This window comes from Podarcis melisellensis, assembly GCF_964234715.1.
Source record: "Podarcis melisellensis genome assembly, chromosome: 12".
NCBI classification, from domain to species: Eukaryota; Metazoa; Chordata; class Lepidosauria; order Squamata; family Lacertidae; genus Podarcis; species Podarcis melisellensis.
The window spans coordinates 59645220-59672970 of record NC_138544.1 but is presented as its reverse complement, the minus strand read 5'-3'; the positions used below and the strand labels follow the sequence as shown (position 1 = coordinate 59672970).

General features: G+C 47.8%; 2 protein-coding genes across 9 annotated transcripts; one reads left to right on the top strand and one right to left on the bottom strand.

Moving 5' to 3' along the window:
- The first annotated feature begins 259 nt into the window (after nucleotides 1-259).
- Nucleotides 260-27242, top strand: LOC309353175 (uncharacterized protein). Of its 5 annotated transcripts, XM_081882421.1 has the most exons (8): nucleotides 348-380; nucleotides 10062-10164; nucleotides 15776-15890; nucleotides 20716-21191; nucleotides 21394-21475; nucleotides 24674-24756; nucleotides 25465-25591; nucleotides 26124-27242. In XM_081882421.1, the coding sequence occupies exons 4-8, from the start codon at nucleotides 20784-20786 to the stop codon at nucleotides 27239-27241; spliced, it is 1818 nt and encodes a 605-aa protein (XP_081738547.1). In that variant the 5' UTR covers nucleotides 348-380; nucleotides 10062-10164; nucleotides 15776-15890; nucleotides 20716-20783; the 3' UTR covers nucleotide 27242. The 5 variants fall into 5 exon arrangements, with proteins under 5 accessions (XP_081738548.1, XP_081738547.1, XP_081738549.1 ...); XM_081882422.1 differs by lacking the exon at nucleotides 10062-10164 and having other exon boundaries at nucleotides 260-380; XM_081882423.1 differs by lacking the exons at nucleotides 348-380; nucleotides 10062-10164 and adding an exon at nucleotides 13609-13709.
- On the bottom strand, nucleotides 3312-12472 carry LOC309381073 (uncharacterized protein). Of its 4 annotated transcripts, none has more exons than XR_014173287.1 (3): nucleotides 12247-12472; nucleotides 6758-10463; nucleotides 3312-3844 (listed from the first exon to the last, which is right to left on the bottom strand). XR_014173287.1 is itself a non-coding variant. In XM_081931484.1 (3 exons), the coding sequence occupies exons 1-2, from the start codon at nucleotides 12341-12343 to the stop codon at nucleotides 6811-6813; spliced, it is 3750 nt and encodes a 1249-aa protein (XP_081787610.1). In that variant the 5' UTR covers nucleotides 12344-12371; the 3' UTR covers nucleotides 3312-3844; nucleotides 6791-6810. The 4 variants fall into 4 exon arrangements, 2 of the variants coding, with proteins under 2 accessions (XP_081787610.1, XP_081787611.1); XM_081931484.1 differs by having other exon boundaries at nucleotides 6791-10463; nucleotides 12247-12371; XM_081931485.1 differs by lacking the exon at nucleotides 12247-12472 and adding an exon at nucleotides 11455-11769 and having other exon boundaries at nucleotides 6791-10839.
- Nucleotides 27243-27751: the final 509 nt, after the last annotated feature.

Here is a 27751-nt window from a genome sequence, read left to right as displayed (position 1 = left end):
CCGGGGAAAGCAGCGGGGCAAGGGCAAAACCGCTCGGACCTGTGCCTGGAAAGCACAAGACAAGTGGAAGTTTGGACAAGGCCACAGTGTCCCGGTGGGGCTCTGCTTGGCCACAGTAGTTTCCCCAAGGCCTCTCTTTTGGTTAATGCAAAATAACAAGGGCAGTCGTATTACAGGCACATATTACACTGCGGGACTGACACGTAGTGGATATTTTAAATGTTATGTTCTTAAGGTCAGACATTTCTGTTGCTCTGAACTGTAGGATGAAGCCTGTATCAGCTCTGGAGAAAGAAGGAGGTTTCCATGAAATGCTGATCTGGAGGACCGGTTCCTGGAACCTCTCAATTTTCTTCCTCATCTGAGCAGATTTTGCAAAGGTATTTATTTTCATTATTGTACAAGGCACACTGGAAAGGGGATGTGGCCTCTGCGACCGAGTTATTCTGAATCTGAATCTGAAAGGGGTGGTGATGGTCACAGGCGTTCAGAGGGGCTAATGTGGAGCAAGGGTCTGAAAGAGGAAGTCGTCCTTCTTGCAAACTGTAAACGCAGCGTCTCCTTTTGCAACGGTTAGGATTGTCCGTTCACGTGGAGTATCACAGGAGTATCTGTGGAGGGATGAATGCCTGGGCCTAGGATGGAGCTGCCTGGTTCCCCATTAGAAGAAGGAGTGTTCCTGGTTTCCCTAAATGTGGCAGTTGTGAGACTATTCTGAACAAAGTCCTTGGACACAAGGGATGCTTCCAGATGTCCGCCAGTCACACATTTTCTTCAGCAGTGGCAGCGCATGAGGTGGGGCGGGAGCAGAAGTGGTGTCCTCCAGGCAAGGTGGGGAGCAGGGGGTGGCTTGCCAGCCCCACTTCACCCCGCCCTAACCTGGGCACGGTGCCCACCCCCAGAATGGCACAGTTGATGCTCCCCACCCCGTCACCCCTGCCATGCCACTGTTACTGTACAGTTTTGGGGCTAAGATTTTTGAGTTCTGGCTGTTTAATTCTCAACATATTTAGAGTGCACTGGACTATATAGATTCATTTTAAATTGGTTTCTGACCCAGACTTGGCATGGTCAGATATGGTCACTCTGCTGGTTAGCTAAGGCTTGGAGGAGGAATATGATGGTCTTAGTTCTCCTGGACCTTTCAGTAGCTTCTGAACAGGCTGCCTGGGGTGGGACTCCAGGGCAGTGTGTTTGAGTGCTTCCATCATATAAATATGAACTCAAATATTGCAAAATGCCATAGCATTCCAGCAATTAAACCAAAGCTCTATGTGTAGGCAGCGCTGCACCCCTGGAGCGTCACACTGCTCAGATAAGTGGAGTCAATGTAAGATGGCGGGGTCACGAAAAAATATGGCAGACCAACGAAAGGTCTGCAGCAGTGTTTCGTGGCGAACACCCCGTGTTTTGCGGCGCCCCACAAACAGAGCACTCGGCCTGTGGCAGAGTGGGCATTGCTCTCTGAGAACACTGGGTTTTTAGTGACCTTTTGACCCCCCGTATGAGGGACTATTGCTCTGTTGGTGGGGTGCTACAAAATGCAGGGTTTTTACTGCAAGACACTGCAAAATGTTTGCCAAAGTTTGGTGCCAGTTTAGAGTGAATTGGACAGTGTTGGGTTTTTGGTGAGCTTTTGACCCCCAGCTTGGAGTGTGTATCACTCTTTTTGTGGGGCATAGCAAACCACAGGGTTTTCACTGCAAAACGTTTGCCAAAGTTTGATGCTTGTTTGGCGTGAATTAGACAATGTTGTGTTTTTGGGCATTAACTACAAACCCAGGTTTACTGTATCAATTAATTGGTTTGTAAGGTAAAGGTAAAGGACCCCTGACAGTTAAGTCCAGTCACGAACGATTCTGTGGTTGCGGTGTTCATCACGCTTTACTGGCTGAGGGAGCCGACGTTTGTCTGCTTTTGCACAGTTTTTCTGGGTCATGTGGCCAGCATGACTAAGCCGCTTCTGGCGAACCAGAGCAGCGCACGGAAACACTGTTTACCTTCCCGCCGGAGATAAATAGACCTATTTATCTATTTGCACTTTGATGTGCTTTCAAACTGCTAGGTTGGCAGGAGCTGGGACCGAGCAACGGGAACTCACCCTGTTGCAGGGATTCGAACCGCCAACCTTCTGATTGGCAAGCCCTAGGCCCAGTGGTTTAGACCACAGCGTGTGGGGCACTGCAAAATGCTGCAAAACAGCTGCAAAACTTTGGCACTGGTTTAGAGGGGATCCCAAATTTTGGAGTTTGCAGTTAATGTAGCTGAGCCATTGCCATGATTGAACAATTTAAACAGCAAGTTCGCAAGATAAGAACTGGATTATTGCTAGTTTATAATATGTGGTGTGTGTGTGCGTGTCCAGAAGACAACATTCATGTTTACATCACATTAATACAGGAAAAGGATATTGTGGCTGTTACGGAAATTGGGGAGGGGGCACATCTTTAAAGTTGTTAAATGTTACAAATATTATGCATAAATGTATCCTTTTGACTTGACAGCTCAGGGAAGTTACCTAGCTTTAAAAATCATATAAAATCAACTCCTTTGCCAGTTTCCTTCATTCCACCGCCAATTTGCTTCATTGGCCAAGGACTTGGAAACCACTTGGTCCCCACCATAATTCCTCAAGCGGGAGGTCATGTACTCACAGGAAGGTACTCATAGGTGTCAATCGCTGGGCAAAGGCACTCCTCTGGATTTGCCCAGGTGACTATGCAAACCAAAGTTCTAATGTCCTCTTGTAGTAGGTGCTTAGAATATTTTCCCCAATACATAACCTGTATCCGCCTGTTGCCCCAACACATTCTTCCTATGTTAATCATGTATAACCCTCCCCTTTTCTGATGTAGCAATGATGTAGTGATGATGCTTAATGAACTATGCTGGGATAAGATAGAATTTTTTTAAAGTCCTTGTGACCCCATCCTCGGGGTTCAAAATTCCTCTTTGAACCTGTTGTGCAATAAACTTTGGTCTACAGCTATTTGCTTTGGTTGGTGGCTGGACTCCTTCCTTCATTCCGCAGGGACCTGCGGACTCAGCCCGACGAGCTGGGTGACTGAGCAGCCTCACCTAGATTTCTTCGTAACAGTGGCATACAATGAGCTATGAAAATGAAGTCCTGTTTATACTGAAAATGAAATACCTGCGCCAAATGAAGGAAATGGTGAAGCTGACATACAAAGCACTATGTATTGTTCCAAAAGTTGGGTGCCACCCCCACTCTCTGCAGGATTCCAGGGCTTCCTAGCACTCACCCTGGGTCTGTGTTCCTTTGGAGAATTGAGACACGGCGGAGACTGTCGTAGCTTTAAAAAATATGCTTTATTCACCTATTTACACCTTCAGTCTGCCTGGAGGGAGTCCAGATCTTACAGCATGGTCTTTTCAAGAGGGGCTTGTCCCTCAGAGCAGTGCAGCCCTGGAGTCCAAGGCATCTCTCTCAGCTAGCCTGCAGACCCAAGATGGAGCCCAGTCTTTTCTCCCCTTCTTCTTCCCAGCACCCCTTGGTAAAAACTCTCTCTTCCTGTCACTTCGAACCCACACCCCATCACCATGACAACCTCTGTCTGCTCAGACCCAGGCTCTCAGATGGTCCATCAACTCCTTTTGTCATGTTAATGCCTTTGCTCATTAACAGCTCTAGCTTCCAATCTGGGCTAGAATCTCACCCAATAGTCTCCATACAATGGTTTGGAAAAGGGGTGGTGAAGTCTTAAAAGTCCCAGTTCAGTCCCACCGCCTTCACTCTTTTGCAAGTTCATTGTTACATGTTAAAAAAAAAAAGAGTTTGGTGGCTTGTTCAGCTTGTTTTATCCTTCAGTACCGTGCCCAGTCCCTAGAGAGATAAAAAGAGAGAGAGTTTATATATTGATGTTTTCCATCATTTCACAGTCAATCTCCACCCTATCTTTAAGGTAAAGGTAAAGGTACCCCTGCCCGTACGGGCCAGTCTTGCCAGACTCTGGGGTTGTGCGCCCATCTCACTCAAGAGGCCAGGGGCCAGCGCTGTCCGAAGACACTTCCGGGTCACGTGGCCAGCGTGACATCGCTGCTCTGGCGAGCCAGAGCCGCACACGGAAACGCCGTTTACCTTCCCGCTGGTAAGCGGTCCCTATTTATCTACTTGCACCCGGAGGTGCTTTCGAACTGCTAGGTTGGCAGGCGCTGGGACCGAGCAGCGGGAGCGCACCCCGCCGCGGGGATTCGAACCGCCGACCTTTCGATCGGCAAGCCCTAGGCGCTGAGGCTTTAACCCACAGCGCCACCCGCGTCCCTACCCTATCTTTACTTGCCTTCAATTTACTCTTCAAAATACTTAACACAGTATTTTGCATCTTTTCCCCATCCTCTCCCAATAAATCAAATCCCATACATGTATTTTTAAAAGTTTGTTTGCTGACACAAACACCCCTGGAGCCAACCTTCTAACCTTTGGCAGCAACAATCCCTTCTTGAGGGGCTAACTGGTGAAAAGAGCAAAGAGAGAGAAACAGAAAGTAGCTACAGTATTTCTCAATGCAAGTAAATGGGAGTACCAAAGATTCAAATTTCTGAATCTTGATTCAGAGGGTCAAAACAATTTGGTTCTCAATCAATTCAGTCCAAATTGTGGCCTAGTCTGAACTGCCAAATTGGGTGTTGAACTGGATTTGGGGTGGGGTGGAGCTTGAACACCCCTAAACACTGTTTGAGAAGCATTTTATTTACAGCAACAGAAAAATGGAGAACCTGTTGCAGTATTTGTTAAAAAGGGTTTCACAATCCCCCATGTGCACACCCACAACATGATGTGAATAACACTCAAGAGGACCTGAACTCACTGCTGATAGCCAAGGGTCCGTCTGCAACAATATACATTAATAATAATAATAATAATAATAATAATAATAATAATAATAATAATAATTTTTATTTATACCCCGCCCTCCCCAGCCAAGGCCGGGCTCAGAGCGGCTTACAAGCAATAATAAAAACAAGTTGAATGATTACAACTTAAAAACAAAATTAAAATACAGCATTAAAATATTGAAACATTAAAATATTAAAATGTAGCCTCATCGCAGGAGGAGGAGGAAAAGAAAAAAGAAAGAGAAGGAGGGAGGGAACCAAATTGGCTCCAAGCCAAAGGCCAGGTGGAACAACTCTGTCTTACAGGCCCTGCGGAAAGAAATCAGATCCTGCAGGACCCTGGTCTCATAAGACAGAGCGTTCCACCAGGACGGGGCCAGTGTTGAAAAGGCCCTGGCTCTGGTTGAGGCTAATCTGACTTCCTTAGGGTCCGGGACCACTAGGGTGTTTCTATTTATGGACCTTGAGGCTCTACGTGGGGCAGACCGGGAGAGGCGGTCTCATAGGTATGAGGGTCCTAGGCCGTGAAGGGCTTTAAAGGTCAAAAGCAGCACGTTAAATCTGACCCTGTACTCCACCGGGAGCCAGTGCAGCTTGAAAAGCACTGGGTGAATATGCTCCCATGGCAGAGACCCCGTGAGGAGCCTCGCTGCAGCATTCTGAACCCACTGGAGTTTCTGGGACAGCTTCAAGGGCAGCCCCGCATAGAGCGAATTACAGTAGTCAAGCCTGGAGATGACCGTCGCATGGATCACTGTGGCCAGGTCGGGGCGGGAAACGTAAGGGACCAACTGCTTGATGCGGCGAAGGTGGAAAAATGTCGCCTTGGCTGTTGCTGTAACTTGCACCTCCATGGAAAGGGAGGTGTCAAGGATTACACCCAAACTCTTAACGGAAGGCAATGGCACTAATTGGGCCCCCGCAAGAGAAGGGACTTGGTCCCTCATCCCCATGCCATCCTGACCCAGCCATAGGACCTCTGTCTTCGAAGGATTTAGTTTCAATCGGCTCCCACGAAACCATCCAGCCACAGCTTCCAAGCATCTGGTCAGTGTGTTCGGGGCCGAGTCAGTGTGGCCATCCATCAGCAGATCGAGCTGAGTGTCATCAGCATACTGGTTTTAAAATTAATATTTTAACGTATAAAAAAATTGTCCAGTAGCACCTTAGAGACCAACTAAGTTTGTTCTCGGTATAAGGTTTCATGTGCATGCACACTTCTTCAGATACACTGAAACAGAAGTCACCAGACCATTATATATAGTGGGAGGGTGGGGTGGGGTTTTTCTCAGGAGGGTAGTAGGAGATGGGTGATTGACTCGATGGGTATGGTAAACCTGTTAATGACTGCAATTAGTCCTACAGGAAAAAGCAAGGGATAGTATGCAGATGATTAGCATATATAATAAGACAGGAATCCAATACAGTGGTACCTTGGTTTGCAACCGCTTCGGATTACAACCGTTTTGGATTACAACCACGTCAAACCTGGAAGTGCGTGTCTCTTTTTTGGATTACAACCAATTTTTTTTTTTTTGGATTACAACCAATTTTGGGGGGAAGGTCCCATTGGCGAAAGTGTGCCTTGGGTTACAACCTGTTTTTATTTACAACCGGACCTCTGGAACAGATTATGGTTGTAAACAAAGGTACTACTGTATCTCTGTTAAGACCAGGTCTCTACACGGTTTTCTGTTTAGTGATACTGAAAACTATGGAGAGACCTGGTCTTAATATAGATATTGGATTCCTGTCTCATGCATACTATCCCTTGCTTTTTTCGTGTGCATGCACACGAAAGCTTATAGCAAGAACAAACTTAGTTGGTCTCTAAGGCACTACTGCACAATTTTAATTTTTTTATATGTTTCGACTGCGTCAGACCAACACGGCTACCTACCTGAATCTAGAACCACTAATATTTTATTTATACCTGTCCCGGTGCAATGTGCATCAAAAGCAAACAAACTTCCTAAATCTGGCCTGCAGGGCAGAACGCCTTTCCATTTCACTGTCTTTGTACAGATCCTCCTCCTCCAGCAGCAGAGGCTCCTTGCTTGCAATGTTTTCTCTTAGCTCAGCTGATTCCCTCACTTCCTTCAGCAACTGGATTCTCTCCTGGCATCCGGGCTTCAGATCCTGCTCTTCTGAAATGATGAGCAGGTCAATATATTCTTGGGTAGAGAGCGGGTTGGGCTTCAACCCAATTTGATGCAAGCGTTGGAGGCTTTGAGATGATTTGTGGATGAGGTCTTCTAAGGCTTGCTTAGCCTCTTTGTATTCCTGGTTGAGATTTCCTAGCACCTTGTCTGGGGTCATCGCCTCTCCAGAGGCGTCTTCATACTTTTGCTTAAACTCATCATAGGACTTAATCTCTTTTGTTACTTTATATTCAAACAGGTATTTCTGATTGAAGTGCATGTTCCACACGCAGCGGCCAGGACAGACATTGCATTTTCCCGTGTTTGCATTGATAGCTACACAACGGCGCTTGCCCTCATCTCTCCGGATCGGGCAAGGATAATGGCAGGTGTAGTGACAGTTCATGCAATTGGTTGTGAATCTTCCAGCGGCAGAGATGTCTTCCTTCCCTGGCACAGTTTTTTCTACTTCAAACTCAAAGTTTATGTTGGCTGCCATCTCAGACTTGTGTTCATCCAGAGCTTGTCTTGTCTTCCTCAACTCTTCCAGCTTTCCAAGGGCAGCTCTGATTTGGGGCTGCAATCCTTCTGTGATGGCTTCTAGCTCCTTCCGTTCCCTGAGCACTTCCTTCGTCAGAGTTAAGCTTTCACTGTCTAGTAAGCTTAACGTGTCAAAAAATGTCTTCATGCTTGCAGTGCTCGTTTTCCAGAACTTCTCATTAGGATTTAGGTTCCCTTCATTCTCTTCAGAATTGCTGGCAAACAGAGCTGAATTGTTGAATTTGAAGTGAACTGGGCTACCACTGGAATCTTTAATGCATGGCACATCCTCCTTCTTCATGGCTTCCAAAACAGGAAGAGAATGTCCGTCTGCAAAGGTGATCAGGATCTGGATGTTGTTCCTTATATCTGTCCCAAAAATGGAGAGCACAGAGTCAAAGACGTATTTCTGGGCACGAGTTAAGGCAGCACTGGAGGCCTGAAGTACAATACAGATGACATCGACATGATCCGTTCCTCCTGGGGTGGAGAAAAACTCCCGGATCTGCTTTGTTGTCTGTTTGTACTGCTTCCTATCTCCCGTGTCTCCAAATCCTGGAGTGTCAATGAAAGTGAGAGAATAAGGGACTTCCAAACCCTTCTGGTGGTGCACTACGTAGGCGGTCACTTCTGAGGACTGACTTCCAGCCTGAGTGAGTTTGAATCTGAAATCATCTTCCCATTGCACACCCAGGATATGATTGATCATGGCATTGACGAGAGTGGTTTTCCCTGACCCTGTTGCCCCCATCATCACAATTACTTTGTTGGGGACCTGCATGTTCTCTTTTCCTAGCTGGTATGTTTGGACGGGGGCCGATCGATCTGAGGTGGCCTCCAGGGGAAGTACATACACGGATGGTTGCCCATCTTCCACCAGGGTGCTTTCCTGGAGGTATTTTCGAGCTAGTATATTTGCCCCGTCTTCTTCTTCTTCCATTGCTGTGGAAATCTCAGTCTCTTCACTGGGCTCACTCTCAGCCCCATCAAAACATACAGCTGAGACTCTGAGTTTGTAGGTTCTGTGAGGCTTCAGTCCATCCAGCTGACAGGACTCTGTTCTTGCCCCTGTTCTTTTTTCTTTCCATTTGTCCTTATCACCCACTAGCCCCCTGTACTCCACTTTGTACTCCTTTATATCAGCTCCAATGACCTTTGGAGTCTCCCAGGCAAGACTGATTTTGGAAGACTCTACAGTTTTCTCTCTCGGTTTCCCAGGAGGGCTGGTAGGAAGTGTCTTTACAGATCTACTCAAATCACTAGTCTCACTAAGTCCTGGTTTGCTCCTAGCAGTGTATCGAAACTGGTATTCTGAGTCCGGCCTCAACCCTTTCACGTGGAATGTCTCCTGACTGTTGTCTGTGTTCACAATCTCCCAGTTTCCTTCTCCTGCAATCTTGTATTCTACCTGATAGCTGGAGATTGAAGTCCTCCCATACTCTGTGGGTTGAAATGTCAGCTGCACATGGTCATATCCAATTTGGCTAACCAGGGGAGGGAGAGGTTTTGAGGGCAGCTCAAAGTTGCTGTTGACCATCTCCCCATCTTCATAGAGGTAAATGGTAGCTCCTGGGTTGTCCTGATCTGGGACAGAAGCCACAAGGAACCGGGTCTTCCCATTGGATTCATTGACTTGGGCAAAATCAACAATGGATTTGGCAGCTCTCCGAGCTTTTTGGGTTCTTTCTCTTTGCTCAAACCAGGCTTTCCAATGCTCTGTCTGTCCTCTTGCTGGTTTCTGAAGCCATTGTTGTAAGCTGGCTAAAAATGGTTCCTCGTCATGTAAAGAATTGAAGGTAAATGTGAGAACAAACTCATTTGCAGGGCTTAGCACTATTTCTTCCAGTTTGTTCTTGGAGGAGATGACTTCCATCCCATGTAGAATATTAAGATAAGAGTTCACCAAAATAATCTCTCGTTCCTTGGCATCCAGAAACTCGTTGAGTCTTTGGCTGTTGAAGGGAGACTGGTTAATGGAAATGAAGATCTCCACCAGTGCTTGTTCCATTTTACCCCCTCCTCTGATAGAAGGCAGGATTCCTGCCAGGTGTTTCTGGAAAGTCTGCCTGTGTTGCTTGCACAAATCCTTGAATCTCTTGATTTTCATCTTTATTTCTGGGAAGATGTTCGCAATGCGAGTGTTTGTCAAGTCATTGCATCTCATCCTGATTTCATTCAGTTGCTCCATGATGGCTTGACTATCAAAGACCAGGGCCAAGCTGATCTCACGCACCATCTTAGCTGCTTGGGAATCCAGCTTGGTCAGTGGGTACAGCCAAACGGTTACAGGAACAGCCCTCTCCCCGTCCTTCCCCAGCATTGCAGGAAGGATGGCATATGTTTGCATGGCATCTTGGAAAGTCACTGGATTCCTCTCCAGAACAAAATCTCCATGGAATTTGCAGCGGAACTTCTCAGTGTAGTTCCTCTCCCTCTCTGTTGTTTTGAAGGCCAGTTTCCCTTCAGCAGAGACTATAAAGAGCTGGATTGCACCTCGGAGTTCTGCTTCTATCTCTTTTACAGACTCAGAAGAAGAGACTTCTCGGTCAAATACAAAAAAAGCCTGGGCTCCATACAAGATGGCAGTGACAACGTGGGTAGCCATGCCATGCTCAAATACAGATGGGTAAGAGATGTTTTGGATTCCCAAATGGCTCATCGTCAGTTGAACATATTTCGTGGTAGCTTTGTACTGCAGAGTGACTCTGGTCTGTTGCCCAAACTTCTTGGTGTCTTCAAGGAATTTGCCTGACCCTTCCACTTCAACCAGTCCCCCCAGAAAACTGACTCTGAGTGATGCTGAGGCATTAAGGGCAGAGGTCTTATCTTCAATGGAATCAGAAGCAATGATCTCAATTTCAGTCTTGGGCTGCCTTTGGATACTCAAGTCCTTCCGAAGTGAGTCCGGGTCCCAAAGGGTGACCCCTTGAATGAAGCAGAAAAACAAACACACAAGGCTTTAGTTATGTTCAGATAAATGGACAGCACTGCTGCCTGAAATGCTTAGGACGTATGGGGAAACAACAGGTATTAATTGTGGTAGAATAAAGCCACCATTGTCCATGGTGAGTACACTAATTCTTTGGTCTCAGTTTCACCCCAAGTCAAACAGCTTTGCACCTTTTCTAAAGCATTGTGCAAAGGCTTAAAAATCGTTTTACTAGAGATGATAGTAGGAGGCATGTGAACCCTGTAGATGATTGTGCTTCCCTGTGGACACCTTCAACTGTCACAATTTTAATTTTATTTTTTGTTTCTCTTCAGCATAGGAAACTCATTTTCTGTGTCCCATGCTGATTTGCTAAAGCCCCCAAGAATGTCCTCTTGGTGAGCACCTGTCAGGGAACTGACATCGGAGCCGGAGACAGAGGCAAGGCTCCCAAGCGATGCTGGAGAAGGGCCCAGCAGGGAGAGAGGCAGCTCATCAGCTGGGGAAGGAAATGAGCGTAACACCAGGGATAAAGGGGGGCAGGTGGGAGAATCGGCGAGGGGGCTCCAGGACTCCTTGCCGGAGACCAGCGGGGAGAGCACGGGTCCTCCGCTACCCACACCCTCTCTGCGCAGAAGACTTCCGCGCAGAGAGAGTAGGAGGAGACTTGGAGTCAAACAGCTTTTATGCTGGAAAAGGTTTAAGAAACACCCACTGAGGGATTCTGCTAGCGACTGAAACAGCCACGAAGTGAAGGGCTGTCCAGACAGAAAAGGCTTAACCAGGCACACTAGCCAGGAGTGGCGGCAACTTACGCACGAGCAACCCCCTATAATCATTACAGCAACATTTGTGAATTATGTGCCACAGGAATCTATATGCTTTCTGATATTCTCAAAGAATATCACAATTAAGTGCTTTAAGAACTCAAGTGGATGCTATCCTGACCTGATTTGTCACCACAACCTGTCTCATTTCCTCTCAAACTCTCTTCCTGAGTACGTTAGTTCAGGCACTGGGATCGGCCCTCAGTCTTCTGTCATGAAGACAGATGCAAATACTTCATTCAGCTTCTCCTCAATCTCCTTATCCTCCATTAGCCGTCCTTTGACTCCCTTGTCATCAAAGTGTCCAACCTCCTCCATAGATGGTCTCCTGCTACAAAAATATTTAAAGAACTTCCTGTTGCTGGTTTTAATGTTTTTCATAATGTACTGTACTTTTTGCTCTATAAGACTTTTTCCCTCCTAAAAAGTAAGGGGAAATGTGTGTGCGTCTTATGGAGCAAATGCATGCTGCACAGCTATCCCTGAAGCCAGAACAACAAGAGGGATTGCTGATTTCACTGCGCAGAGATCCCTCTTGCTGTTCTGGCTTCTGAGATTCAGAATATTTTTTTTCTTGTTTTCCTCCTCCAAAAACTAGGCGTGTCTTGTGGTCTGATGCGTCTTATAGAGCGAAAAGTACGGTACTCCCCCAATTCTTTTTAAGCATCTCTTAATTTTTGCTTGCATTTCCTTTGTCACAGTTTCTATCCCTTTTTCTTCTATTTTGGACATGAGTTCCATTTTCTGGAGGAAGCATTTCTTCCATCAGTAACGATACCTTGTTGACAAAGGGCTCACTAACCCAGCCTTCATCATATAACCAATAATTCTTCCCTATTCTGGAAGAAGCTGAAGTCATCTCCCTTGGAGTCTTTGCGCAAGTGTGCTTCATTTTAAGTACCATGTTCCATCCCAGACATGGCAACCAAAGTGATCTCCCCATCGGCTTTACCTGGGATGAGGGCATCTTTGCGGCAGTCATACAGCATCCCAAGCTGAAATGGGCGGCTCAACGCTGGTATTTCAACCGCTCCATCTGAAATGGCCATGGCTTTGGTCCAAATCGCTCTCCCTTCTCCCTTTGTCTCCCTGCAAGAAACAAGAGATGTGAAGGAGGCAGGAAAGATTTTAATGGATGTGGAGTGTGAGAGGACAAAGGGAGGAACTAGTGATGCCATTGAAAGAAGAATGCCTGCCACACACAAAAAGATAAAACAAATAAACAAACAATATACTTAAACACACCAGCAATGGCACTGCTTCCAGGAAGGTCAGTGAAATGCTGCTTCAGCTAGAAGTGCTGGGGGAAGTAGCAGACACACCCAGAGCACAGGAGGAGAATCTGAGCATCAGCCGCCTCCTCTTCCTGTCTCCATTGCAGTCCTATGTTGCACTAGAAGAGGGGTGGTCTGCGGACCACCAGTTGCCCACAAGCTTCATTCAGGGGTCTGCAGCATCTCTGCACCACGTATTTAGATTGATTTGTAATGGCATTTTTCACTCATTCTATTCATTGCATTGCAATTTATTGTCCTGCAATTTGAATTCCATTGGATGAAAATTGCAATACAATTAAATGCAATACTAGGAGCTGCTGCCCCTGCTTGCGTAGATTGCCAGCTCTGCCAAACCCACATCTTCATACCCTCACTGGCGGACGAAGGTGGGGGCGGGGTAGGCGGGCCACCCCGGGTGCCATTCGAGGTGTGTGGGTGTGACATTGCAGCTGCCCCCCGGGATGCTCGCTGCTTGCTGCACACTCCCCCCCCAACATGTGCCACGCCCCTTTGCAGTGTCGCACCACGCCCCCTGGGACATGTGCCAGCCACGCCCCCAGATGTATGCCGCTCCCGGTGTCAGAGCAGGTAGCTTCGCCACTGCATACCCTCACCGTCAGCTCCTTCAACCCCACCCCCAGTTCTTTCAAGTTCCCCATATCCTTGCAGCTCCTTCAACCTCCTCATCCCCTCATAGCTCCTTGGTTTTCCTCCACCAGGGCTTATTCAGTCCTCTGTTGTGGTTTAAAGCCACCTTGTTAAACCCTGCCTTCTCTTTGGCTTTCCTCCCCCACCCTGATTTCATGCAAATCCAGGATTGTGATATATTACTACAAATCCTCCTGTGGGGGCTGTGTGATGACAGCCATACCTTTTTATGTACGTAGGAAGGGAGGAAATAAGAAATAAAAATAAACGAAGGTTTGGATGGAGAAGGTTCTGAAGCAAGCAGGAGCACCCATAATTCCTCTCTCCCATCTGCTCCCTATCTTTGGAGGAAGCCGGTGCTTGAGAGAGCAATCCTACCTTGATGGATTCCCAGCAAGATCCCACTCTCTCTTGTGTGTGGAAGGAGGCAAATAATGAGATCGACTGAAGGAGGGCGTTGCTGCAGATGGTGTTCCTGTAACCCTCTGAGGTAGCACAATCTTCTAATACAATTCTATGGGTTGCGTCTTTGCCCTCATAAGCACAGGCAGCTCCCTCCCTCCTTGCTCCTCCAGGGAAACAATGGGATACGAAGAAAGGGGAATCTAGCACAGCCGCCTGCAATGCAAGATTTACAGCTAAATACGGTAAGGTGGCCATCCAACCTATGTTTAAAGACCTCCATTGAAGGACAGGCCACCACCTTCTGAGGCCATAGAGTCATATAACTGTAGACTTGGAAAGGACCCCAGGGTTTCTAGTCCATTCTTCTGCAATGCAGGAATCACAGCTAAAGTATCCCTGACAGATGGTCATCAAAAATCTCCACCAGTTTTCCAAGGTAGCATTTTGCACTGCCAAAGAGCACTTTCTGTCACAAACAAAAAAAATTCCTTCCAGTAGCACCTTAAAGATCAACTAAGTTAGTTCTTGGCATGAGCTAAGAACTAACTTAGTTGGTCTTTAAGGTGCTACTGGAAGGAATTTTTTTTGTTTTGACTATGGCAGACCAACACGGCTACCTATCTGTTTCTGTCACAAAGTTCTTCCTTAGCTACCCAACCACAGCCAGCCCCTCTTTCTGGGCCAACCCTAAATCCTGGGAGGGTCCTTGCAGCCCCTCCCAAAACCCGGGATAGCCTTGTGCTGCAGCCTTCATTCGTTTTCTTGCTCCAAGTATTGTGACCTTTCAAAAGAGCCAGAGAGCATTAAGCGAGGACATTGGCGCAAGAGCCCCACCACCAAATCCCCTCTAGTATGCCAGCAGCCGTGCAAAAGAAGTGGTTGCACAATAACTTCTAATATAAGGTTACCAGACGTCCCCGTTTCCTGGGGACAGTCCCCAGATTTACAAATCAGTCCCCATACAAAATCCATTGATGTTGAAAAGTGTCCCCGGATTCATTGAAAAAAATTTGGTAACCTTATTCTAATAGTTGAAATGAATCTTACCAGAAACATGGAAATCAGATGAATCTCCCTTGCCTGAGTTGTCTTGAGGGAGCCGTGCAACTTGCCTTTGTCCCTTGTTAAGCACAATTCTGTTTCAGGCCCAGAGGTCACTTCTCCTTTTATCTTTTCAGGACTGCAAGTTTGCTAGTTGGCAAAGATCACTCTCAAGGAGAGAAGGAAGTTGAGAGATGGTGGAGAATGTTCCCACTAGTCAGCAGTTCACCCCAAAAAGGCTCTGGAGCATATGAGCCATTGGCCTGATCCGTCAGATTCTTCTTGTGTTCTTATATATTTACAAAGGCTGTTTTGTCAATTTTTGGTTTGTAGGAAAGGTCCCAGGCTAGATATATGCACACTACTAAGGAGGGGGGGGGGAGTGGAGATTTGTAGTGAGATCCTGCCCTATACCTTTAGACAGTGTTTTTTTTGGGGGGACGCAGGGGTACGCATACTCCTAAACATTTTGTGAATCTAAGTTTGGCCTCATTGAGGGGCAGTATTTCAATATGAGTAGGAAAATGAGAGTACCCCTAACCTTTTTTTTAATAGAAAAAAACACTGATCTCAGGGTGGTTCACAATGTATTAATAAGAATTTAGAAATAACTGAATAAAATCTAGATATTTAAAAATAATATGTCTCACCATAGTGGGGAGGACTACCATTGTGCCTGCTCTGTCTGCTTTCTGATGGGCAACACCCAGATTATCTCACAACAGGGATATTCCAAAAAAGAGAGAATACAGTGGAACAGGGTTGCGGACGTAATCCGTGACGGAGGCACCTCCGCAACGTTCGCAAGCTGAAGCGCCGTGTCTGCGCGGACACTGGTGCAATTTGGTGCTTCTGCGCATGTGCGAAGCATGATTTAACACTTCTGCGCATGCGCAAGCAGTGGAACCTGGAAGTAACCCATTCCGGTACTTCTGGGTTTCTCACAGTCCGCAACCCGAAAACATGTAACATGAGGTATGGCTGTATGATAAAATGTGAAGGGAGGGAGGGGGAAATGTTGGAAGGCAGTGATTTGGAAGAGAACATTATACGGACAATGGAGAATTAATGGAGATACAGGAAGCTTGACTGTGTCACTCTGGATTGTAGGATGAAGGCTGGATCAGCTCAGGAGAAAGAGGCTACTTGCCATGACAAATGGACCTGGTGGACCAGTTTCTGGAACCTCTCAACTTTCTTCCTCATTGGAATGGATTTTGCAAAGGTATTAATTTTCATTATTGTACGAGTTCTCAGAAAGGGCACATATCTCCTGCAACCCAGTTATTCTGAAACTGAATTTGAAAGAGGTGATGATGGTCACAGATGTTCAGAGGGCCCTCCGTGACATTCCATTTGCCAATCGGATGCAGAACACAAGCAGCAGGGTGTATTGTAGGCCAGAAAGAGATTTAGCTGATACTTTGCTTTCTCACATTGAGTGAAACCCTGAAAGAGGAAGCTCTGCTTTGCGGGAGTTTCTCCTTTCAGCCTGTCCTTTTGCATGGATTATCCCTCTGGAGGAGCATCACTGGGGTATCACTGGGATGAATGGCTGGGCCTAGGAGGGAACTGCTTCGTGCTTCCTTAGGAGGAGGAGTGGCCCAGATTTCCCTAAAGACCACCCAGGAGGACTCCCCTGCTCAGCGCCCGAGGGCCCCAGTCCTGCCACTCACCACCTGGCCCAGGACAGGGCCTGACAGGCCTATAAGAACTGCTGCTGCTGCTGCTGAACAGAGAGGGCTCCGTTTTGTTTTTGTTTAAATTGCTGTTATTTTTTACTTATGTCACTTTAATCTGTGACATTAGTGCTGTATTCTTAGTTTTAGATTTTTATTTCTGTGGAAATTGTTTCCCATTTGGTTGTATGTTTTTTATGTGGTTTATTTATTGTTTATGACTTTTGAAATTCTGTAAATCTTGTTATGCTGTCAGCCGCCATGAGCATTGTTTTTTTAACTGTGGAAAGGTGGCATACAAAAATGATGATGATGATAAAGAGGGTGCTTGTGAGACCATATGGAAGGAAACCATTCTTGGAGCTCACAGCTCCAACTCTCAAGCCTTCGCAGAGCAGTGCATGAGGATGGCGGCTGGAGTGGTAACAAGGCTCTCCTGGAGACCTGGCTGCAGGGAGACGGTTGCCGGATCAGAGCCCGAGTGCTGTTGCCAACCCCAAATCCCACTGCTCCTGCCACCCCTGTCCCAACTCAACCGCTCTGAAGTGCAACAAGCACCACCAAAATGGCCCTGCTTCTGCAACCCCCCCCCCAAAAAAAAACCTCTCACGGATGCTGCTGTTCCTTGGTGGGCAGAATATTTGAAAAAGCAAGGGATGGGCAAAGATGTCATGCGACTTTCACTTTACTAGGGTTGCCATCTTTCGAAAAGCGAAACTGCTTGCAGCGGCATTATGCGGGACGTGTCCGGGATATTCCGGACGCGTTGTTCCTGACCTTTCTACACCGCCCTCCGCCCAGGATCACAGGGCCGTTTTCAATATAAAAAACACAGAAACGTGTCACATAGTAACACACAATAATAATAACGTTATCTCGAGGGGGGAGGGATGTCTCTGTCTGCCTCTCCCCGCCTGGGCGGGGCTCCCGGCTCTCCTCCCTGCCGTGCACGCCGCGGAGTCGGGAGCGCGCCGGGCCCCGCCGCGCATGCGCTCCTCCCGCTCGGCGAGCCCAGCTGCTTCCTCGCAGCTGGAGGGGCCGGGCTGGCGGGAGCGCGCCTGGGGCTGCTGCTGCCGGGGCTCTTCGGGCGGGTGAGTGGCGGGGGCGCGCGCCCGGGGGGGGGGGGGGAGAAGCGGGCGCGTGGCCCCGCCAGCCCGGGAGAGAGAGAGAGGAGCCGGTGGTTTCCCTCCTATCCTTTGCGCCAGGAGGAGGAGGATGCGCCCTGGGCCTCCCCTGGCCGCGCGCCTGGGCTCCCTCCTGCTCCCAGGCGCGCTCTGCGTGTGCTCAGAGGCTCAGGATCCCCCTTCCCGCAAGCCCCCAGGTGCCCGCCAGGTGTCGTTTGCCTGCAGTCCAAGGCCCCCGCTTTTGGAGAGCGCCGGCTCCAGCTTTGCGCATTCTGCCCGGAGCCTGCCTCTCTCTGTCTCTCTCGCGGTGATGGTGGGGGTCTGGAGCCAAATCCCTGCCCTGGGCAGGGGGGGGGCGATGCAGATGTTTCGGGTCCCTGGAGGTGATGCAGCCGGGAGGCGCGCGGATGCCAACACCTCCCTTTGCGCGCACGGGGCAGGTTGCCCGCCGAGGAGGCTGCTGCTCGCAGTTGCAGGAACCTGGAGGGAGGAAAGGATCCAGCCTCCTGCTAGCATCCTCTCCTGGAGGAGGAATTCTCCAGGGCTCCTCCTCCTCCTCCAGGGCGGGCTCCTTCCGGGCATTCCCTCCCGCCTCCCTCGGGGAGCTTCCCCGGGGAGGGCGCCCCAGAATCGGGGCCCTGGCAGGGAGGTGGGCCAAGCCTAAGCAGGCTCCGGGACAGCCAGCAGGAGAGGCAGGGCCTGCTTCCAGGAGTGCCCAGCAGACAAAGACGGGATCCCGTGCCACACGCAAACAACCACAGTTACAGACAGGTAGCCGTGTTGGTCTGCCATAGTGAAAACATGTATCTGAAGAAGTGTGCATGTATCTGAAGAAGTGTGCATGCACACGAAAGCTCATACCAAGAACTAACTTAGTTGGTCTTTAAGGTGCTACTGGAAGGAATTTTTTTTGCAAACAACCACAGTGACACCCGAGGAGGAAAGCGGCAGCAGGAGGGAGGGATGGGGAGGAGGCTGGGGGCCCATCTGCCAGGGATGTTTTAGTTGAGATTCCTTCCTGATTTGGGGAGGACAGGGCTAGGGGGTTCCCCTTCCAATTCTAGGAGCACGATTTCTGTTCTCATCCTGAAGCAAAGTTCTTAACCTGAGGTACTATTTCTGGGTTAGCGGAGTCTGTAACCTGAAACGTCTTTAACCCAAGGTACCACTGTATATTTGGGAGGAGGAAAGGATAAGGCAGTGTTTCCCAACCTTTTTTGGGCAAAGGCACACTTGTTTCATGAAAAAAATCTCGAGGCACACCACCATCAGAAAATGTTTAAAAAATTAACTCTGTGCCTATATTGACTATATATAAAGTAACTCTCTTTAATAGGAATCAAATAAACACAAAGAAAGTATTTTATAATTACTTTATTATGAAATAGTAAGTAAACAGAAATATGAAAAATTATAAAATACTTTATTCAGTGCGCCTTTTGTCCCTCTCCTCGAAATGCTCCAACTCAATGTTCCTCCGCGGGCTGGCCATTGGAGAGCCGTGTCACCCACACCGCAGCCCAATACAATATGAACCCTCCCCTCGCAAGCGGCAACCCCTCCACACTCCCCACCTTAAGCCTCCACACGCGCCCTGCCCAAAGAGATGCCCGCCCGCGCGCGAGGGGATCCTTTACCTCAGCATCCCGCCAAAAAAAAAAAAAGGGGGCGGGAGACTGCGGTCCCTCAGAGGCTGGGCGTTAGGAAGAAGCAGCCGCCTTCATCCAAGCAGGAGCAGCAGCAGCTGTAGCTGTAGTAGCGCCAAGCTGTGCCGGGGACTCCGTGCCCATGAGGGGAGGGAGGGGAGAGAGAGGAGAGGCAGCAGGTCGCCCTCTTAAGTCACGCGCGCGCAGGCACCACCACGCATCCCTCGCGCCCTCTCGCAGAGCCCCTGCTCAGCACCTCCCGCCTCGGGGACGCCCGTCATGAGCCGCTGAGAGGCCGCCCAGCCTCCAGGCTGCTCCCATTCAGCCTTAGGCGCGCGCCCGCCTCGGGAAAAGCGGTGCTGGGAGGCGGGGAGAGAGAGAGAGGACGCCGCTGGCCGCGTCCCACCCTCAGTCAGTCGGCTCGGAGCTACTGAGGAGAGGGAGGTGGGGACGACGGCGCGTCTGTTCCGCTCGGGGCCAGCGCGCCCCCGCCCCCCTCTCCAGAATCCCCAACTAAATACGATGCGCTAAGGGAGGGGGGAGAACCCACCCACAAAGAGGACGCCTTTCTGCAGGGCGCCTAAGGCCTCTTGCCGCCCGACTCGCCCGCCTCCCTTCCACGGCACACCAGGCAACGTCTCGCGGCACACTAGTGTGCCGCGGAACACCGGTTGGGAAACACTGGGATAAGGAGTAAACTCTGAACAAATCAGAATCGAGTCCCTAAGACAGTTGGATGGTGCCTTGTACGTCTCCTTCTGGAAACTCCTGCAGCCAGGCTGGTTCCAAACATTCTGCTCTGCGTTCCTTTGGACCACATCAGGGAGGCCGAGAGGAGGGTCTGGGCAGCCTTGGACTGCCGTACATAATGCCCAGGCTTGTGCCCCGTAGAGGTTACTTCAGTGCTGCTAACCTAGCAGTTTGACTTCATCCCCAGAGACGCTCTGTATGGCCTCTCGAGACAGACAGATGCCAGCAGCAATTACCTGTCCTTCGCCCCAAGTCCCCAGGGCAGATTGCAACATTAAAACACAATATTAAAAACAGTTTAAACCACTTACCATCACGGAAAGAAGGTGGGTCCTAGCTGCTTTTTAGTTCTGTTTTCATCTTAGCCCTCACCCGCACCTCCTTTGGCCTCCCTCACTTGGCCCTCAGGGGGTTGGCCATCAGAACATTAACAGATAGATATATTTCCACAATAGACTATCTTGAGAACATTGGAGATTTGAAGTGCTAGAAAATGAGACAGAAGCAGGAAGTGAGGGCAGGCGGGAGAGCAAGTCTTGAGGACCCCCAGGGTTAGCCCTCCCACTCTAGCCTAGTGTCCACATTACACAAGGTACAAATAACTCACTTGTCAATTACAGTTCTGAATTCATTCATTGACTGAAAACACTGAAATTGCCTGCACCTTTTGCATAGTAACTTCTAGGAAGGCTAGAGGATAGCTTCTCCATTTTATTCCTTTTGGTATTAAAGAAGGCTCAGAGTCTTGGCTGTAGTGTCCTGCGGGTCAGGTTCTTAGCAAGACTCGTCCACACTTGCTTATCTTGTCAGTGTACCAATTCTGTAACAAAAACAATGCATTTGCTTTGTAGGGTTTGGCAGCAACTCTAATTAGCACAGTCAGAACTTGGAGGCTCTTGAAGGCTTCCTGAGAGCACAGATGGATGAGGAAGATTCATCTGGAACTGAAGCAGGAAAAGTCAGTGCCTTCAAAATTGGGAGCAGATTCTGGGAAAACTCTGTGCAGAAGATCCTGGGTGAGGAGGACACTCTCTGCTCAGATGTGCAGAGCCAGCAGCTCAGTCAGTTCTGCTACCAGGAGACTGAAGGACCCCGAGAGATTTGCAGCCGACTCTACCACCTTGACTGTCAGTGGCTGAAGCCAGAAAGTCACACGAAAGCTGAGATGCTGGACTTGGTGGTCTTGGAGCAGTTCCTGGCCGTCCTTCCACCGGAGATGGAGAGCTGGGTGAGGGAATGTGGAGCGGAGACCAGTTCCCAGGCGGTGGCCCTGGCCGAAGGTTTCCTCCTGAGTCAGGCAGAGGAGAGGAAGCAGGCAGAGCAGCAGGTGAGAGAGACTGTCCTCTAGATAATCCTAAGGGGGTCTGAACAGGAGGGCGAATATCCCAAAATTCTCTCCTAATGGCCCTCACCTTTTCTTTGAAAGTATCCAGAGAATGATATCAGACACCCCTAAAGTTTTTGCCTCTGCCATTACTTTCCTAATCTTTCTCCTCATTCTCTGCTTTGAATCCTTGTTGCTCTTTCAGGAAAAGGATCTGTTTGCAGAAATGGGCCCGGATTCCTCTGGGGCAGAGAAGACTCAGCTGAACACCAGAGAGTTGACACTGGGTAAGGAGGAAGGAGTTTTTTCTCCGTTTGGTCTCATTTTGTGGATTTAAAATTAATCCATGGGTTCTTTTTATCTTTTTGGGGAAGACACTTGGGGACAAGAGTCCTCAGGAAGGGAGACATTTCCCCCCACAAAATATGAAATAGGTACAAACTTCAAACTGCACTCAGCAGGGGAGACATGTTCTAAGGCCTCTTTCATAGAATCATCGAGTTGTAGAGTTGGAAGGTACCCCAAGTATCATCTGGTCCAAACCCCTGCAACGCGGGAATCTCTGCTAAAGCACCCGAAATATATATATATATAAATAAAAAAAATTGTCCAGTAGCACCTTAAAGGGCCCCCCGACCATTAGGTCCAGTCATGGCCGACTCTGGGGTTGCGGCGCTCATCTCGCTTTACTGGCTGAGGGAGCCGGTGTACAGCTTCTGGGTCATGTGGTCAGCATGACTAAGCCGCTTCTGGTGAACCAGAGCAGCGCACAGAAATGCCATTCACCTTCCTGCTGGAGCAGTACCTATTTATCTACTTGCACTTTGACGTGCTTTTGAACTGCTAGGTTGGCAGGAGCAGGGACCGAGCAACGGGAGCTCACCCTGTCGCGGGGATTCAAACCGCCAAACTTCTGATCGGCAAGTCCTAGGCTCTGTGGTTTTAACCCACAGCACCACCCGTGCCCAAGAACTAAGTTTGTTCGTGGTATAAGCTTTCGTGTGCATGCAAGCTTATACCAAGAACAAACTTAGTTGGTCTCTAAGGTACTACTGGGCAATTTTTAAATATATTTTGACTGCGTCAGACTAACATGGCTACCACCTGATGTTAAAGGATCCATGACAGACGGTCATCCAACCTCTGCTTAAAAACCTCCAAGGAAGGAGAGTCCACAACCTCTCAGAGGAGTCTGTTCCACTGCTGAACAGCTCTGACTGTCAGAAAGTTTTTTCTGAATGTTTAGTCGGAATCTCCTTTCTTGCAACTTGAAATCATTTTTTGAGTCCAACCCCTCCCCCCCAGAGCAGGAGAAAATAAGCTTGCTCTCTCTTCCATGTGACAGCCCTTGAGATATTTGAAGATGGCAATCATATCTCCTCTCACTCTCTTCTTTTCCACTCTAAACATACCCAGCTCCTTCAAGCATTCCTTGTAAGGCTTAGTTCCCAGACCCTTGATCATCTTGGTTGCCCTCCTCTGCACACCTTCCAGCTAGTCAACACCGTTCTTAAATTGTGGTCACAGAATTAAACACAGTATTCCAAGTGTGGTCTGACTAAGTCAGAATAGAGTGGTACTATTACTTCCCTTGATCTGGACACCAGACCTCTGTTGATGCAGCCTAGAATAGTATCACATTGTGGACTCATGTTAAGCTTGTGGTCCACCAAGACCCTGAGATCCTTTTCACATGTGCTGCTAGTAAGCCAGGTGCCCCCCATCCTATATTTGTGCATCTGGTTCTTCCTGCCTAAGTGCAGAACCTGACATTTGTCGCTGTTGAAATTCATTTTGTAGCTTGTGCCCAGTTCTCCCATCTGTTACGGTCATTTTGAATTCTGATTCTGTCTCCTGCGGCATTAGCTACCCCTCCCAGTTTGGTGCCATCTGCAAATTTGATGAGCATCTGCTCATTTCTTTCATCTAAGTTGTTTATAAATATGTTGAACAACAACGGGCTCAGAACAGATCCCTGTGGCATCTCACTTGTCACTATTTTCCAGGATGACGAGGAACCATTCATGAATACTCTTTGGGTTTGGTCAGCCAACCAGCTACAAATCCACCTAACAGTCACCTCATTCAACCCATATTTTACCAGCTTCCTCGTGAGAATATCATGGGGGACTTAGTCAAAAGCCTTACTGAAATCAAGATACACTATGCCCACAGCATTCCCCTGCTCTACCAAGTTTGTAAAGAAATCAGATCGGTCTGGCATGACTTATTTTTGAGAAACCATGCTGGGTCTTAGTAAGCACAGCATCCTTTTCTAAATGCTCACACACTGACTGTTGAATTATCTGTTCTGGGACCTTCCCTGTTATCAATGTCAAGCTCACCGGTCAGTAATTACCTGGGTCTTCCTTTCCCCCCTTTTTGAAGATTTGGACAACATTTGCCCATCTCCAGTCTTTAGGGACCTTACCTGTTCTCAAAGATAATAGACAAAGGCTCTGAGATTACATCTGCAAGCTCCTTTAGCACCCCTGGGTGCAGCTCATCAGGCCCTTGAGATCTGAATTAATTTAAAGTACCTAGTTGTTCCCTTACTACCCCTTTTCCTATCTGGGCTGCAGCTCCCTCCTTACATCATTTATTCTGTTATCACCAGGTTGGGCATCGCTTTCCTTTTGGGTGAAGACAGAGGCAAAGAAGGCGTTGAGCAGTTCCTCCTTTCCTGTCACCCAATATCATTTCCCCATCTTCTCCACACAGAGGACCTACCACTTGCTTGTTCTTCTTTTACTCCAGACCTAGTCGAAGAAACTTTTTTTAAAAAAAACCTCTCTTGCAATCCTGAGCTCATTCTGAGCTTTAGCCAGCCTGACATTCCCCCTACAACTGTTGGCTACTTGTGTATACTCCTCCTTTGTGATTTCCCCTTTCTTCCATTTCTTATACATGCCCTTCTTAACTCTTAGCTCATCTCTAAGCTAGTTATGCAGCCACATCATGCCTCCCACTTTGCTTTCTTGTTGGTATTGTCTGCATTTGGGCCTTCAATATTTCTCCTTTTAGAAACTCCTATCCTTCTTGGACTCCCTTCTCTTTGAATTTTTCTGACCATGGGATCACACCCAGTAGCTCCTTCAGCTTTTCGAAATTGGGCTTCTTAAAGTCCAGAGTGTTTGTCCAACTACACTCAGTTTTCCCTTTCCTCTGTATCCTGGAACCCAGGAGAACAGGATCACTTCCTCCCGAGTTTCCGAGCACTTCCACTTCATCAATCGGTTCCTTGCTATTAGTGAAGACCAGGTCCAAGATAGATGATCCCCTTGTTGGTTCTTCCACCTTCTGAGAAATGAAATTGTCAGTGAGGCAATGGAGGAATTTGTCAGACCTTACACCCGTGGCAGAGTTTGAGTTCCAGCAGATATCAGGGAAGTTGGAGTCCCCCATGATGACTATTAAGGTTAGAGATGCACTGCTTCACCTCTGAGAAGAGCATGCACTAATGTCTTCCCACTTACCTTTGTCAGGTGACAGAAGGATCCCAGCAAGACCTCCTCATTCACCTTTTCATTGTGGTGGAGGGGAAACAGTGGCTGTGGAACCAGACCAGGTAGGAAGAAGGAGCATTGTGGGGAAAGCAGCTGAGAAGTGGGGCAGCCAGGGCGCCTTTGGGGCTGAATAAACCTCTGTCCTCCTTTTAGCTTCTGTCAAAACTGCCCTGAACATGCTATTCAAGGTTTATGTGCTGAGAATAATGAACAACTGCCTCAGTTTAACTTAGCCTTCTGAATGTTGCAAGTATTGTTTTTCAGTTGTTGTAGTTTTGCTTATATATTTATCATTGGATGTTAAAATAGGCTTCTAAGCAGTTGAGAAGCCATAGAAAACAGTTGCCAGGGTTCACTTAAGCAGTTCCATCAGCTGCACAATGGGGCTTTCCCGCTGTCTCCTCCCCCTCCCTGTGCCCCCCTGTGCTCCTTGAAGTTGGCTTTAGGGCATCTGGGGGTACCCCTCCCCAGAACAGCACATGGGGAGAGGAGAAGAGAGAGGGAATCCTTGAGTCTGGCCAACTGGAATACCTAATTTGAAGAGCACAATGTGGAGTTCCACCCATTTGCACAAAGATTAATACCCATCATAAAAATACACAATAAAAGAATTCTTTTAACATGTTACAACCAGCATCCATACTTAAAATGTGCAGTCAAACAATCCCATTAAAACAGCTCAGCAACGAACAGGCAGAAAACAACATAACAATGTGTAGAAGACAATCTTTATGCTATCTGAGAGCAAGACATTTTTCTTCTTCTTTCAGGGTCTAGTATGCTTTGAAGATATAGCTGTTCATTTCACAGACGAGGAGTGGGCTTTGCTGGATCCTGACCAGAGAGCTCTGCATAAGGAAGTCATGGAGGAGAATTGTGGGATCATGAACTCTCTCAGTAAGGCTCCCTGTTGAATCATGATGTCTGTTTTGAAATTCAATACGTATCTATATGTGATGAACTTTCTGTATTTTGATGGAGCTCAACAGGGCCACCTATAGCACCTGCTTTTCTGACACCACCACAGCATTTAGAATGGAGGGCTTTCTACTGTTTGGTCTGCAAATATTCTTCTTCCATTTATTCCTTTTTAAATGATGATCGGGCTGGTCTGAATTGCCTAGGCTTCAGAGTTGTTAGGGGAGTTGAAGAAGCTTCTGTCAGGTTTTTTTGTTTTTGCTTTTGTCTGTTTTTGCTTGAGCAAAGGGATGACTGACCTTGGAAACGGAGCGGATTTCTTGATTGGGCCAAACAAAACCCATCCTAGAAGAGAGCTAGGCTTTTCTAACAAAGGTAGTGAACCCTGTAGTAAGACCTCACATATGATTCCCTTCGATTCTTCCTCTATCACAAGTGTTCATGAGCATTGCTCAATAGTGGGGCCTCCATTTCTTCCTGAGGCTCTAATCTGTTTATCTGTTTGTTGCAGATGGTGATGAATTGGAAATTAAGAACAGGGGAGCCCATGACGAACTCCATCCAGTGGAGAATTCGTATGAAGTTTTGGATTCTGCAGAGAGCCTGAGTGAGAGCTCCCATTCTGCTTCCCATCAAATAAATCCCACTGGGAAGACACTCTATCAGTGCTTGGAATGTGGAAGCAGCTTCACTCGGAAGGAAAGTCTCACTTCCCATCAAAGAATTCATACGGGGGAGAAACCCTATCAGTGCTTGGAGTGTGGAAAGAGCTTCAGTCGGAACTCCCATCTTACTTCCCATCAAAGAACTCACAGCGGGGAGAAACCATATCAATGCCAAGAGTGTGGAAATAGCTTCACTCGTAAGGAAAGTCTCACTTCCCATCTTAGAATTCATACAGGTGAGAAACCATATCAGTGCTTGGAGTGTGGAAAGAGCTTCAGCCGGAAGGAAAATGTCACTTCCCATCAAAGAATTCATACAGGGATGAAACCATATCAATGCCTGGAATGTGGGAAGAGCTTCAGTCGGAAGAAAAGTTTCATTTCCCATCAAATAAGTCATACATGGGAGAAACCATATCAGTGCTTCGACTGTGGAAACAGCTTGAATACAAGCACAAACTTTCATAATCATGAAAGTAGTCACCTTGGGGAGAAAACATTTCAGTGCCAAGAATGTGGAAAGTGTTTCACCTGGAAGAAAAGTCTCATTTCCCATCAAAGAATTCATACAGGGGAGAAACCCTATCAGTGCTTGGAATGCGGAAAGAGCTTCAGTCAGAGTGCCCATCTCACTTCCCATCAAAGATCTCACAGTGGGGAAAAACCCTATCAGTGCTTAGAATGTGGAAAGTACTTTAGCCGGAAGGAAAGTCTTACTTCCCATCAAAGAATTCATACGGGAGAGAAACCCTATCAGTGCTTGGAATGTGGAAAGAGCTTCAGTCGGAAAGAAAGTCTCACTGCCCATCGAATAATTCATACATCGGAGGAAGCATATCAGTGCTTGGAATGTGGGAAGAGCTTTAATATAAGCACAAACTTCTGTCAACATCAGAGAATTCATAGTGGGGAGAAACCATATCAATGGCTGTGTACAAATTTGATTTTAGAAGACTTTAATTAGTATGAGAGTAAAGATTGCATTAGTGTATTTGCCATTTGTCAACCCAGCAAAGAAGTGGACTTTGTCTTATAAAACACCCTGTCCCCAATATTTCTTATTCTGTGTACCCAGATCTGTGAGGTGCAAGTCATTGGCAAAGGTTTTGAATGTCCCCTCTGGGGAGAGGGTAAAGAACAATTTGGCAACACTGATGAGGCAGCCCAAAATGCTGAATTTTTTTTTCTAAAAGTTGACAAGCAATTCATAGTTTACAAATTTGTGGTGCTCCTGAGCACTACTTCCATCCTCAGCATGTCCAGGATGGCAGTGGTGCCAGCTTGAAGCTCTTCCTGGTATCTCCTGACCAGACACAGGACAGCTCCCAGGAGAGCCAGAAGTTTCAGGCTTCCCTCTGTGAGAAGGGTAAGTCGAGGATTCCCTTGCTCCTGTCCTCCTCCGATTATTCAAAGTACATTCCAAGGGGATGCAAGGAGCAAATAATTGTTATCCACAAGGAAGAAAAAGTTATGT